Raw genomic sequence first — 14,023 nt, 5'->3', positions numbered from 1 at the left:
TCTTCCCAAGAACCTGAGTCTGATCTCTTCTTCTAAGAGTTTGATCAGCCTTCTAAAACTTTCCACTTTTTTTAAAATGCTGTACAGAAACTATGCTGCAATTAGTGAAGTTGATTTAAATCAAGTATAGTTTTTAATACTAATATTTTCCTTCTTTTTATGAATCATTTGAACAATTCATCTGAAAAGGAGAACCATGCCTAGCAGTATAACGTGTGGGGGGCAGGAAAACCACTACACCCCTCTTTGTATCAACATAAAAGAGGCCAGATTAGCAGTGTGCTAGAACAGTATTTCACATTTTCAGAACAAGAATATTCTTACTACATGTGCCAAAACCAACACTTTCTTCCACTCAGAAATGTAACAAATCTATAAAACTCCAAGAAACAAACCCGCAATCTTCAGACACATTGAATGCATTTACAGGAAAGAAAACGCACAGCCAGTTTTGAATTATTACCAATGAAATAAATAACACATTATATATGTATTTTATATGTACATTATATTTTAAACATGCCCAGTTTCTTGGTAGTGAACTGTTTCTTTTTCTTTTTTAACTTGTAAACACAGCTAGTACCTGGAAATCATTTCCCCACCAGCTTATAACTTTAAGTGGTTACGTGAGTCAAAGTACTTGACTATATCCCACTAAACCTGTGTGTTTCACAAAAACACAACAAAAGTGTCATTTTATTTGTTGATTGATCCAGAATTTGGGGAAAAAAATAAGCAAAAAAACCACCTCATAGAAAGTTAGCTTTCAGCCTAGATTTTGCTCTATTGCTTGTTATGACATGAATGCTTTGGGTAAGTTGATCTCTGGGGGTTATAAGCAAGGAAAGCAACTGAGAGAAAAGTAACAAAACATACACAGTCTCTTTCTATTCACAATCATACCATGAGTTATATTTTTAAATGTGGCACACGGGCTGCCCACGATCCCTGGCAAAAATGATCTCCAGATGCTACTGAAGCTAACTACTCCTCCAGTTAGCTACTAGTTTATTCCTCGTTTGGCTCTGAAACATTAGAAGTCTCTGTGCAGCTATTAGACAGTAGAGGCAGGAGATCTACAAGCCACATGAAAGTTAACTGGAGTCTCCTGGACAAGTGTTGGTCCAGAGTAAGTAACTGAGAGTTACCTGTGGCCTTTCACTCCCCATAGTATCTGCAAAAATCTGATTTGGGGCACAGATGGGCCTAACTTAGGTCTACAGCATTGCAACTCTTCTGTGAGCTACTCTGCCTTTTGGCATCTCTGCAACAACACATACTGATGAATCCCAGATCCTAATATGCACCAGTGCAGGCAACATTTTGTTGAGGATGCAAACAAGGCCACTGGCGCACAGAGCTGGTTCCCCACTCCTTTTTTAACAAAAGCAATACCTGGTGCAACAGACAGGAAGCGGGCTGCACTGAGCTGAGCTGGAGTGGAAAGCCTGGCTCCAATCTCTGTGGTTTCTTTTTTAATATGCTACTTACTCTGGCTGCCCTCCTATGACAGGCTGCCCTCCTGTGAGGCTTCCTGTGCATTCAAATCCAATTTCACGCATAAGTGCTTTTTTCTCTTAGCTCAGCTGACTACCAAATAGAAGTTCAGATCCAAACTGCTTTCTGTGTTCTGACCTTGCTCTACAGCCACACAGGGCAGAAGGGAAAGAGGAGAGCCCTCTCTTCTACAGCAGAAGGGATCAAGCAAAATGACAATGAGTTTTGTCATGAAACAGCAAAGTTCTGGATTGCAAACTCCAGAAATATTACCACTGATGACAAACTCTGGGCAGGAGATCATTTTCTGATCTGAAGCTATGACCATTAATTAAAAAAAATCTTAAGCCTGAAAATGACTCAGTGTGCCTCTCGTAGGCCTTTTAAGCTGAAAATGTAAGTGATATGATCACAGTAAAAACATCAAATTTCATGATCTGTCACACATTCTAATTGTGCAAATTATTTAACCCAGAAACAAACAATAGAGATTTAAGATATTCATCAAAAATATGCACAAACTATAAACTACATGATTCATTTGCACAAAGCAGTAAAAAACCCAAATCTTTTACTTATATCTAAGGCCTCTGCAGCATTCTTGGACCTTCACTGAGCAACACATTAAAATATTCAGATCTAGAAAATACAAAAAAAAATGCATTAAATACTGAAACAAGGATAATCCCACTACCTGATTAGGATTGGCTGATAGCATTTGGGCAGTTGGTCAGAATGAAGACATCTCTCAGCGCTAATAAAATTCACATTCTCAGGGGTGGGGAATGAAAGTTGATCTTTGGGAACAGAATTGGTTTTCCTGACAGAGTTTCAAATGTTAGGACAGCTGTGTCACAATCTAATTCTGCTCAGCAAAACATCACTCAAATTCATACGTAACCAAAGCAGGAATCATAGAAGAAAAGGCAACACAACCTTTGCCATTTATATTTTTTCATATGAAACTTAATCATTTTCAAAAAGGTATCGTTGACATGAGATTTTGTCTTACTACTCAGATTCATCAAGCAACGAACTGTTATCACTATTTTATGGTATTATATAGAAGATTACTGTCCAGTATACATTAGTCAATGCTTCATCAACACAAAATCATTATTTGCATGCAACCTGACAGCATATCCACTACCACACAATGAGTGAGCAACCTAGATCCTCATTTCTCCCTACCATTTCTTCCACTTAACATTGATCATCATAACTGTTCTAAGCAGAGAGGAAACACAAAAAGGTAAATAAGTCTCGTTTTTTGACAGAGACTTTATTTCCAAGTGCCCAAAAACCAAGTCAGGGACAGAAGTAAAATTTATTCCTATGCAGCAATCTTGTATAATGCCTATGAGCAACTCAAATATTAAATCAAATTTCCTAACGATGAACCTCCACTGATGGACAGCGATAACTGCACTGTCTGCATAGACTGTTAGTTCAAAAAACAGTCGAGTGCAACTAGGTAAGGTTAAATAGATTCAGTTGTCATAATATTAAAACCCAGCCCAAAACAAACACACAAAAAAACCCCAAACAGGACACTGTTCTCCATGTGAGAAGACAGAACAGGCCATCTTCACATCTTGTATTAAACTGAAGTTCACAGTGACCCTCCTATCTAGTTCCTACTGAAGCACTCCTATAAAACAATCTTATGGGAAGTTACACCTTCCATAGCCCAACTGTAGTCCTAGATATGCCCGAAAATACACTGGACAATTGCTAGTCTAAGGGTTGTAGACCTCACCTAAGAAGGGATGTAAATGATCTGATTTGGTTCCTTTGTCTCAATATTGTTTGTCAGGAATAAAATAAAATATCCTCACTGTCTACCTTCCTTCCTTACGGTTTGTAATTATATTTTCTTTTTCTTTCTTCTTCAGTTTTGTTCATATTTTTAACATCAACATCCCTCAGCAGCTTGAAACCAGATCTGACTGAAGGCAAAACTGAAATCTGTCAACTCAAGAGCAAAGACAAAACTTTGTCTGAACTGCCTCTTTCCCCTGCGCACATCTACTCTCTGGCTGCTTTCTCAGCAGAGGTGGCAGCAGCAGCCAGCCCCACTCTGGGCATCTGGCATAGGCAAAGCTGACCAAAGAGCTACCACTGATTATTACTAAAGCCATTTTACTGTCACTGGCAAACTACCAACCCTTGTTTTGTCTGTGCTTAGCACTGGCCCTGCCCAGACCTACTTGAATGGAAATCCTCCTTATACATTTTCATGACTCCGGTCAAAAAGAGCACAGGGTCAGGAATCCCATTCACACCAATCAGAGAAGGCAACTAAGGCACACTTCAGAACTTGCTTCTCCATGCGGGCCAGAATGTCAGCTGGTTTGTGCATTTCTATGCATCAGAAATATTTCCCTAACCACTGTGTTACAATTTAAATACAATAGGTAAAAAATAGGTTCTTGAAACAGGCTGTTTGCTCAAGTATTTTTTTAAAAAATGTGTCAATGACACCCAAATCATAAAGTGCAATTAAAAAAAATAAAATAAAAAGTCAACATATCCTAGAAGAACAAACTAAACTCCAGAATAAATCTCAAACCAACACTGACTCAGAAGTATCCTCCAGAACACGTTAGCATTTCTTCATTTTTCAAATACAGAAAAGTATAGGCACCCAAAATGAATAAAGGAAAACTTTAAGTAGGGGAAAACAAAGAAATATATAAGTGTCTAAGTCTTTTCCGCTTCTAGTAGGAGGCACTGTGATATGGCTCAAACACTGATGAGGACTCAGGAGATTTATGTTTTGCTCCTGATTGCTTCTTAAACCCACTGAGTAACCACAAGCAAGTCTTCTGCCTCCTCATTCTCCATTTTCCCGTTTAAATAATGGGATGTTATAATAAGGCTTGCAAAGTGTTTGGACATCTCTAATGAAAAATACCACATAAGAATAAGGCATTGTTATCAAAGAGTAATAAAAAAGTTGAGGAAGAGGGCTTAGGAAGGAAGGACAACTGATCCGAGGGGTGGCTGGGCCACTGAGCGCAGCTCAGGAGTAGACTTGGTTGTCAATGGGGCTCAGCGCAGGGAGCTCAGGAGGAAATGAGATCTCCTGTGACCTCTTCATCTGAGGGAAGTATCGGGGAGGTCATCTGATAACACAACTCTACATCAACCAGGACAACTCACTGCACTTTCCAGCCCTGCCAATGCCAACTTCCTAGAGCCCTGGTCTCATTCTAATTGTAGCAGATGAGGATGCCGATGACTAACACTGCAAGCAGGCAATTAGTGACTACCAAATAAGGGGCACAAAGGCTTCTCGGTCAACATGCATGAAATGAAAGGTCATATATACTGCCAGGGGTAAATCAGCAACAAAATGAAGAATATTCATAGTCATCCTTGAAGCAGCCTCAGAGCAAGAGGCAGCAAAACACTGACCTGGGATTTACTGAGCCTTAGCCCTTCATTTTTCATACTCACATTCCTTTGGTTCATATGTAGTTCCTTTGGCGCAGCTGGTCCTCCATGTCCTCTGCAGAGAGGACAAGATCTCTGCTCTCCACCATGCACCTAAACGAAGGCTCAGATTGCAACCTCCTCTGCAGCAATTTGCTCCTGCAGCTGAGTGTGGTCTACATCAACTAACACTAACTGTTAGGGCATCCAGTGCAGTTTTCTCTGGAAGATCACAGATTACATGGCAGCATCCATGAGCAACAAAATGTATTTCATAACTTATAAACACTTTTTTAAAAAAAATGCATATATATAATTTTTTTTTCTATAAATAGTCCGTTTGCTTCACAGGATCACACTTTGATCTCCACTGACAGCACAAATAAGAACAGCTTTGGGTGCCAAGACCTACATTTTCAGTAGTTGCTCTTACTGTTGGAATTTCAGCTTGAGACACACAAGGACCAATATTTCAAAGTGTCTGAGTCTTGCAGCACCTACTAGTAGCAAATGAATTTGCAGCTATCCATTCTGCCTGAAAATATGGGCTTTCTGTGCCTTTAAGTGGGTATCCAAAATACCCACTGAGTTAGCCCAAATTCTGGGGCTGTCAGAATTGTAGCCCCATCTGACAACACTGGTAAGATGATGAGCAGTGGGTTTCCCATGCTGGAGATTGACAAAGTGAAAAAGGTTTGGGTGTTGATTTAGCAGAAACTGAAAACAGAATTCTCTCTACATTGTGCTTATAACTCTTCCATAATTTTACAAAAGCATGAAGAGGAGACAAAAAAGAAATACAATTCCCAGTGCAGCATTACGAGGGTTCACCCTTAGAGTCATCAATAAATTTGAACCTGGCAAAAAAATAATTATATAGGAAGATTAAGCTGCCATTCATATAAGGAATAAATATCTTAATGTCACTGGCTGCACCTTTTCCTGCTTCTCTTCTGTGACTACAGAAAGCAGAAGTAAGCACAAGAAAAATTCACATATGTGCTTGAAGTTCAACATATAGCTGAAGCCAAAGAGACAACATTTCAGAAATAGTTCTGTTTTTGTTTTTAAACAGAACATCATACAACATCATTCCTCAGATGTCAAACATTGCAATTCAAAACAAAAGGGAAGCAGCAGCCCAGCAATGCTATGAGTGTACAGTGGTGTGACTTTGCAGGCATGGCTGGAAATCTCAGCCTAGTGAGAAAGAAAGCAAGCTGTGACCACATGCAAGTTTCCACTGATCCACATACCAGATTACAAGTTCCGTCCCAGTTAGAAGGCTCCGTTGCTAAAAACTACATGTTGTGAGGACTCAGGATTATGCTTGAATTTTACATGCAGCACCAAGTGAATTTTACCTGTCTACCTCCAGATCTCATGACTAAAATCACATTTTCACCCTTTAACTAATTCCATTCAGACTTACACCTTTCTGCAGCATTAAAGCCCTCTACAGACCTGCAGGTTTCTTCTCAAGAGTCAGAACCTGACCTTTGTCCCATGGGCTCCTGACTGACTCCAGAACATGCTTCTGTCTTATCACAGGCTCTAGAAACCTTCAAAATGCTATGTGTCCCCTAAGGCTCTGAGGCTACAAGCTCTGCCTCTTCTAGACGAGAGACATGCACTGCTGTGTTAACCAAGACATGCCACCATGCTCACATGACTAGTCAACGTTTAAAGCAAACCAGCAAAGTCCATATTGTACTATCTGGACTTACAGGCCTGGATCTCTGCAATCCATTTTGCAGTGTATGTGCATCAGGGTAAATTATCAGGATTTATGGTAAGGATTTATGTTGTACTCATTTGTGATCTCATCATACTAAGATGTATGACTATCACATGCAAAAGGTTCTCCTGCTCCTCTGAAAAGCACACTGCATTACCTGATACACACTGATCTATGCGTTTATCTCATTTGTTTATGGATGCTGGTTTCAGCATCTAAAGACTACTGGATTACATTTCATTTATCCCAGAAACTCAGTCTCTCCATATGCAAGTAAAAAGCAGCTGAACAAAATACTTGAGCTGAAAATCTTCTGGCTTGTAATAAGGTACTCTCAGTGAGAGGTCTCCAACTCTAAGTTTTCCTTTCCCCGTGGGCTCACTAAAGTCTGAATTTATGGACTGACAGTTCTTACCAGAAGGCTTGTTTTGTCTGTTTGTTTTTCTTTCTCTATCACTTGTGCACTCTCTCTCTCTCTCTCTCTAAAAAGTATGGTGGTGAGTTAACAGGAAAGAGCTCCAGGCTGGTAAAGCCCCTGAAGTGCAAATCTGGGTGCTGGGAAGATAGTCTATGGGAATACCACAACACACCTATCCTGTTACATCCTTCTCAAGGCACCCTTTGCTGGCCATTGTCAGAGACAAGATATTGGGCAAAGCCAGCCTTCAGTTTGATCCAATTCAGTCTATCTATTGCTAGGAAAGGATTCCAGCACATTTCTGTTTTGGGAACACTAGATCCCCCAAAAAGAAATGCAATTTTAATTATGGCAAGAACCTCTGTGTTAGGATTTGAGAGAAACCACTAAGTCTGAAAAATCAGTTCTTCAAGACTAGCACTTAGGGTGCAGACCTGGGAGTCAACACACTTGGGGGCTTTTCCCAACTCTGCCAAGGACTTCCTTTGCAACTGTGGGAAAGTCATTTAGGGCTAGACATCAAATGGGATTTGACATTTCAGCTCAGTTACCTCAGCTTCCCCCTCTTTAAGACACATGGATAACTGGAATGACTGGCTAATGGATGTGTTGTGAGTAGCTTAGTGCAGCTGTAAGTGCTCTGACATGCCCTGCTGCAATGTCCAATAATGTCAAAGTTCTTCCACTTTTGAAAGGAATAGAAGCTGGAAGAATAGAATCAGTCTTATTTTTTCCTCACTAAGAATTATCACTTCCAAGGGTTTGTCTGCACTTTCAGATTCGCCATGGATTGAGTCAGGGTATCTCCAAGTCACATTCCACAGGATCAGAAGTTCTCGTTCAGAATAGCACTGTCAGTATGGCTCAGAAGGAGCCATCACTGAATAGCACTACTGGAATAACTTCTTTTCATAGACAAGTCCTGAAATTGCGGTACTAGTAACCAATTATTACTTTCCTTACTGACACCTAGCATAGCTAAAACAAACATCAGTTTTCCATTTCATTCCAAAATTAAAATAGGGTTGCCCAGTTAAGGCAGTTAAAATCCCTCTGTGCAGACACAGGAGAAGATGCTGTTTGCTTGTCAATTAACAGGAAGTCCCACAATGCCAAGAGACAAAAAAAGAGCAGTCTGAGAAACACGTTAACTTTTGACCTAAGATAATCATTTCACTGAGTGCCAAGGTCAACAAACAGGATCCTACCAATACTGCTTTCATCTCATGGGGTGAGCTGGGTGGGAAATGGTTTTCCTGTGCTGTCCATGCACATTTCCATGTCCTTGGGGGGTGGGGGGACTTCTGGTCTATAATAAGATGAAATGCAAACCTGACAATTTGTGCTCTGTTTCTGAAAATGTTTACAATTAAAGGAACACTCACCCATCCCAGAGTAAACAGGCTCTGTGATTACATACTCAGCTCTTTGCAAATCAGAACAGGGATCTGAGCCCAGTGTACAGTTGGCCCAGCTGAGTACCCTGACCATCAGGGCAAGAGGTTCTTTAGCTCTTCCCTCTACAGCTTGCTACTTGCCCTCTACATGCTCCCTGCTGTGCTCCACTGACTCCATGCTGAACTAATTGACCTCCTCCTAGTACCACTAGTAAGTGCATTTTTACCAAAAGTTTTATTTTCAACAAACCATCACTATTCAGAAACAACAGAAACCCTTCATCACCTAACTAGGTCTGCTTTTAAGTGCTGCCTTCCCATCATGCTTCCCCTTGAGGAATAATCTGTTTCCCTGTACTGTGGCTGGTACTGAACCATCCAAAAACAAACGCAAAAAGGGGCAGGGGGAAGTCTCTCTCTTCATTCCACAGCCCGATCTTTTGATAAGCTGTCAATCAGAAAGCAGAAGTGGTATCTGCACATGATAGCGGATAACCCTGAAAAGTGCTGAACCTCAGCCATTGAAGGGGAGATATCACTTCTGTCAAGTCCTGCCAGGCCTAGGAAGATCACACAAGAGGAAGGAAGATTAGGAAGAACAGCATGCACTTGTCCTTTTCCACATACCTATACTGTCTGCACAGTCTTTCCAAGCCCCTCTTGCTGTAAGTGGCCAGTCTTCCTGTTCATTCACATTTGCAGAGCATGACAAGTAAACAAGCTTTGGAAGACGCATCCAAATACAACTGAAAAACAGGAACTGAGGAAGAGAAGACTGCAAAAGATTGCCTGTTGGGTGTTCACAGACAGCCAAGACTTGCTTTGCTGTCTGCTAGTGGATCATCATTATGGGTAGTGATTAAAGCCCTGACACTGATACTACTGTAACTCTGAACAAGTCCTGGGTAAGAGACAGAGTATAAAAACCAAATTAAATAAGAACAGAAACAGAGCACAGATTAACTAACTGAAGGGAAGACAGACACTGGAAACATAAAGAGCAAAAAGACAGAAACAAAATACAATGAATGAGAAAAACTGTAAGTTGTCAGGCTGGCTGCAATCCAACCAGTCCTCTAAATTCTAGATAAAGTAAGAATACGCCCCTAGGTAATACTTCCAAGTCAAAAGGACCAAAATGCAAGTATTTTACTCAATAGTGCTTTGCTAACATAGGATCACAAGAAGTTAAGACATTCTTTGTATTAAATTTGATGTCAAAAAAGCATTTAAACACCCTCCCACACAGTTCTGATGCCAAACTGTAGTGAGAAAGCATTGTTAAAAAAGATGGGGGACTCTTGGAAGACGAGGTTTTGGAAGACATATGGGCATGAAAATCAGATTCTTCCTCTCTGTATAGGAACTGGCTGGGATGCATATATATATTTGCCAAGTTGAGAAAGACTTTAGTTTTATGGTTAGGCCTCAACCTAACAGTTAACCCAAGAGGAAAGTGCATCAGGAACTTGGTCTGTTTAAGTACTTCAGTATATATTTCCCTTTCCAAGAGCAAAATCTTTCATTTAAAGCAAATCTTAAAAAAATGCAGGACATTGGATTGCATCCATACTGAATGTTATATTACATAGTATATTGTATTTATTTTAACACTCTGACTTTCAGGGAAAATCTTTTATTTTAGTTCTCTACATCAGAACAATTTCACCTTATTAGTCCAAAGGCCCCACTGTGATTTAGTATCATAGCCCTCTTCTGTAACCATAAGCTAGACTGAGCTCTGCATGGGCACATGAGCGCACATTAGAGAATCAGAGGGCAGGATCAGGACCCTTAAATGCTAGCATGTTCAGGGAAAAAGATGGAGGGAACAGGAAAGTAAGTTCTCACAGCTGCTTTCATTTGGCTGGTGAGGAATTTGAATGCACTATTGATTCCTTAGCACTAAAACAGATTTGTAGCCCCTGTGCATACAAGACAGGGATCTCCTTCAACTCTAATCTCTAGCAGCTGTCAAAGACTTAAATGGCTTGTAGTTGGCTGGCACACCAAAATCAATGGAGGTATTAGGACTACTTGCCTAAGGGGCTGTCTACATTGAAACCAATGAAAGTCATCCCACCACCCCAATCACAACTAGACTGGGCATCCCAAACTACCTGTACAGCAAGCTAGAGAAAATAAATGAATCTGTACCACCCATAGAAGTACCTGCCCTAGTGGTTTCTCATTGAGGATATACTCTCACAGCATTTTCAGTGGGGCTGAAATTGCAGTGGGATTGCTGTTTTGTGAAGCCTTCTGAAGGCTGTATCAGCATCTCATGACAAACGTATTGTCCTGAGAATAACTAGGAATTGTTGTGCTTATCAGTTAAAACAGTGACAGCTACAATTTATTTGCAACATCGAGGTAGCAGTACCTTAACTTACATCTTCAGATAGCTGTCTCTTATTGCTCCTTAATGAAAGTATTGTCAATTAAGGGAGAACAAGGGTGACTTTTTTCCTCTTTCAGTTAAAACTGTAAATCCAGCCCTATTATTGTCCATTAGCATTCTGTGGAGGTAACACGGGCACCACAGCTATCCTCTTTCAAGACAGGCTCCCCTCCCAACCGAAACACACTCAGAATACACTTTCACACTTAACATTTTGGACACTTTCGTACAGCAAGTTTAACAAAAACTTTAACTGGCACATCTGTTCCCTTACTTCTGTTCCCTAACAGCTACCTTGAATTAATTATAACGTGTTGGCTGCTGGGTGAGAGCTTCAATGCAATGGCAAAGTTTATTAGAAATGGTCAAATTTCTTTCATATAATGTTGGGCAGGAAAAGAAATGACCCAATGTTTTTTGCTGGGGTAGTATGATTGGAAAATTGTACCATTTATAACATAATGGAATTTTTCCGAAAATGGAGGTGTTACTACAAGAACTATTTCTCTATATCCCCATGAATAAATTACGGTCAAAAGAGTTTGTTGCACAGTCTCCCATGTGGCAAAACATTCCCACAACAATAGAAGTAAGCAAATTAAGAATAAAGTTCAGAGTATGAAGAGTTCGAGTCTACAACAGGACTTTTTTAAAGAATGCAAGAGAAACAGGCTTTGAGGAAAACAGGAAAAAAAAACCCACGAGTGCAGTGACATTTTTCTAGGAAATTGCAAACCTCGCTGGAACTAATTTAGATCCTACATCCTCTTCTTGTGAGACGGGACCCGATCTGTTTTTTGGCAACTGGAACACGCTGAGGTTATCCCAAAGCGCCTCCAAACCAAAACACCAAGTACTTCACGCTACTTTCAAAAAGTTAATTCGCAAACAACTAGGACTGCCTTATTAAAAAAGTTCCACTCACATGCTATTTATTTATTTTCAATAGCCTGCTTACACATAAAAACGTGCCGGAGCCAAAAGCAACCAGATGGGCGGGTTACGAGCCGCAAGGCTGGGCAAGGTGCCAGAGGGCCTTTCCTTTCCCCCCCTCCCCCCGCCCTTTTTTCTCGCTCTTAGTTATTTATGAAGGAGAAAGAGCCCGAAAACCCGCGGGGCCGGGGGGCGAGGAGGGCGGCGGCGGCGGCGGCGGGTGGGGAAGGGCGCCGCGCCGCCATCACACCCGGGCTCCCCCCCGCCCCACGGCCCGACCGACTGTTAGGGAGCGCCGCTAACGGCCGGCGTCCACCGCCCGCCGAGCGGGGCGCGAGAAAGGAGAAGAGCCGCCGCGCTGGCCCCCGCCCCCGCCGCTGCCCGGGCTGGGGAGCGCAGCGGCGACGGCTGCTCCGCCACCCGGCTAACTGCCCCTCGGGGCTCGAGCCGGCAGAGCCCCCCCCACCGCCGCGCTGCCCACCGACGGCGCCCCTACTCACCGCCGGCCGGCTCAGGCAGCGTAGAGACCGAGGTCTGGCCCATCCCGGCGCCAAGAGGCGGCCCGCGATCACGCAGCCCGCTCGGCCCTCCGCACACGCAGTCTCCGCCGCGGCTGTTTCCGGGGGGCCATGTCACTTTTCGCCGGGGCCGCGGTCCCCGCCGCGCCTCCCGCCGGCTGGCGGGGGGCGGCTGCGGCCCGGCGGCTGCCTGTCATGCCGCCACGCCGCGGGCGGGCAGAGGTCGGCGCGGAGCCCGCGGCGGCGGCAGCGCCGCGCCCGCCCCGGGGCGCCGCCCGGCCCGGCCCGGGCTGCGTTTCGCCCCGGCGGGGCCGCTGCTCGCACCCCGCCAGCAGCCTCCCCGCGCGCCAGCGGCTCCCGGACGGCGGAGCACTCCCCCCCGCTGCCCGCGGCTCTTATCCGCGCCGGCCCTCGCGCTGCAGGTGGGAGGGTCATGGGGAGGCTTGTAAAGTCCTTTCTTCTCTCTCTCTCTCTCTTTTAAACTTAACTATACGGACATTGGGAAGGACAGCACTTAATTAGGAACCTGCCTCAGACTTCTAAAATCCTCAGATCCCATGCCTCAGATCCTAGCGCCCCCTCGGCCCTCTGAGATGCAAAACGTTGGTCGAGCCATAAAAAGTTAGTTTTCATTTCCACCTCACCCCTCTTTGAAGCTGCAAGGAAAAACGTGCCAGCTGCAGGGGCTGGTCCTCTCGCTCAGCTTAGAGGAGGTTTACGGCTGGGACCAGTTTTCAAGACTTTGCTACCCGCATAGGTGGAAAGGGAATGCCTGGACAGACCAGCTCATGGCATCGACATCAGTCAGTCATTTACTTCACTGTGACGGAGGTCTGAAAAAGTGCCTGACCCTTGCCTCTCTCACAAGTGCATAATCAAGACACATAATCATTTTTAATTTCAAAAGAAAGAAGAACTGCTGGTTCATAGTCCAAGACAGTGGCTAGCAACCAGAAAACACTTCACTGTAATGTGACAAAAGGGGACATAATTTTTATCGACTGGATAATAAATAAATGGAGGAGAGGGGTAGAGATCTTGCCTGGCACAAGGGCAAACGGAAGAAAAGCCATTTTGTATGTGATGTATAATAGTAATCTAAGCAGTGGTATAGACTCTGTACTAGAATAAACAGATAACTGTTCACAATGTGGCAAAAAAACCCCAATCAAATGCCTAATATTACTGTTCAATATCTCAAAACATGCAGGAAGATGCATTATGCATCACATGAGGATACTCAAGGCTCTTCCAGCCCATGACATGTTAGAGAACATTTATCAGTGAGATACACTGTGAAATGAGCAAGTTCACGAGTGACCTGGAAATCCTGGGAAGGTTGGCTAAGGAGATTTCCGGCCTGCTGCTATTAATATGTGTTGGCATTGTGATGAAATTTCAGGAGATGGACAAGTGTGTTAGTGTGGGGCCAGTGTTCAGGAAGCGAATGGAGTAACGCAGGTTACTGCAGTTTGGTTAGCATGACATCAGTTCTAGGCAGAAGAGCTAAAGTCGTCAACTAATACATGACGAGTAGACAAGAATACAATACTAGCCATCCCATTTTTACAGAAACTAGGTCTCGGTGAAATAATCTTTTATTTCATTGTTTGATGTGATTGCAAATTAAATTGCCAAGAGAACTGGCCTGAGTGTAATAGACTTCTGTTAGATATTTGATAT

The 14,023-nt window shown here is 43.0% G+C and overlaps 1 protein-coding gene across 5 annotated transcripts in view; it reads right to left on the bottom strand.

The window, feature by feature from the left end:
• Positions 1-14,023, bottom strand: part of PHACTR2 (phosphatase and actin regulator 2) — a 150,725-nt gene that overhangs the window by 77,694 nt on the left and 59,008 nt on the right. The window contains exon 1 of one of the 5 annotated variants that reach the window (XM_026121219.2): positions 12,323-12,760. The exons of the other annotated variants lie outside the window; for them this stretch is intronic. Coding sequence (XP_025977004.1) covers positions 12,323-12,365 — 43 coding nt within the window. The 5' untranslated portion in view covers positions 12,366-12,760. Of the gene's footprint in view, positions 1-12,322; positions 12,761-14,023 lie in introns of those variants that run through there. 5 annotated transcript variants of the gene reach the window in all.

Source organism: Dromaius novaehollandiae, chromosome 3 (genome assembly GCF_036370855.1).
Source record: "Dromaius novaehollandiae isolate bDroNov1 chromosome 3, bDroNov1.hap1, whole genome shotgun sequence".
NCBI lineage: Eukaryota > Metazoa > Chordata > Aves > Casuariiformes > Dromaiidae > Dromaius > Dromaius novaehollandiae.
Note: the sequence above shows the minus strand (reverse complement) of the source record. Positions and strands in the feature narration are given on the sequence as shown.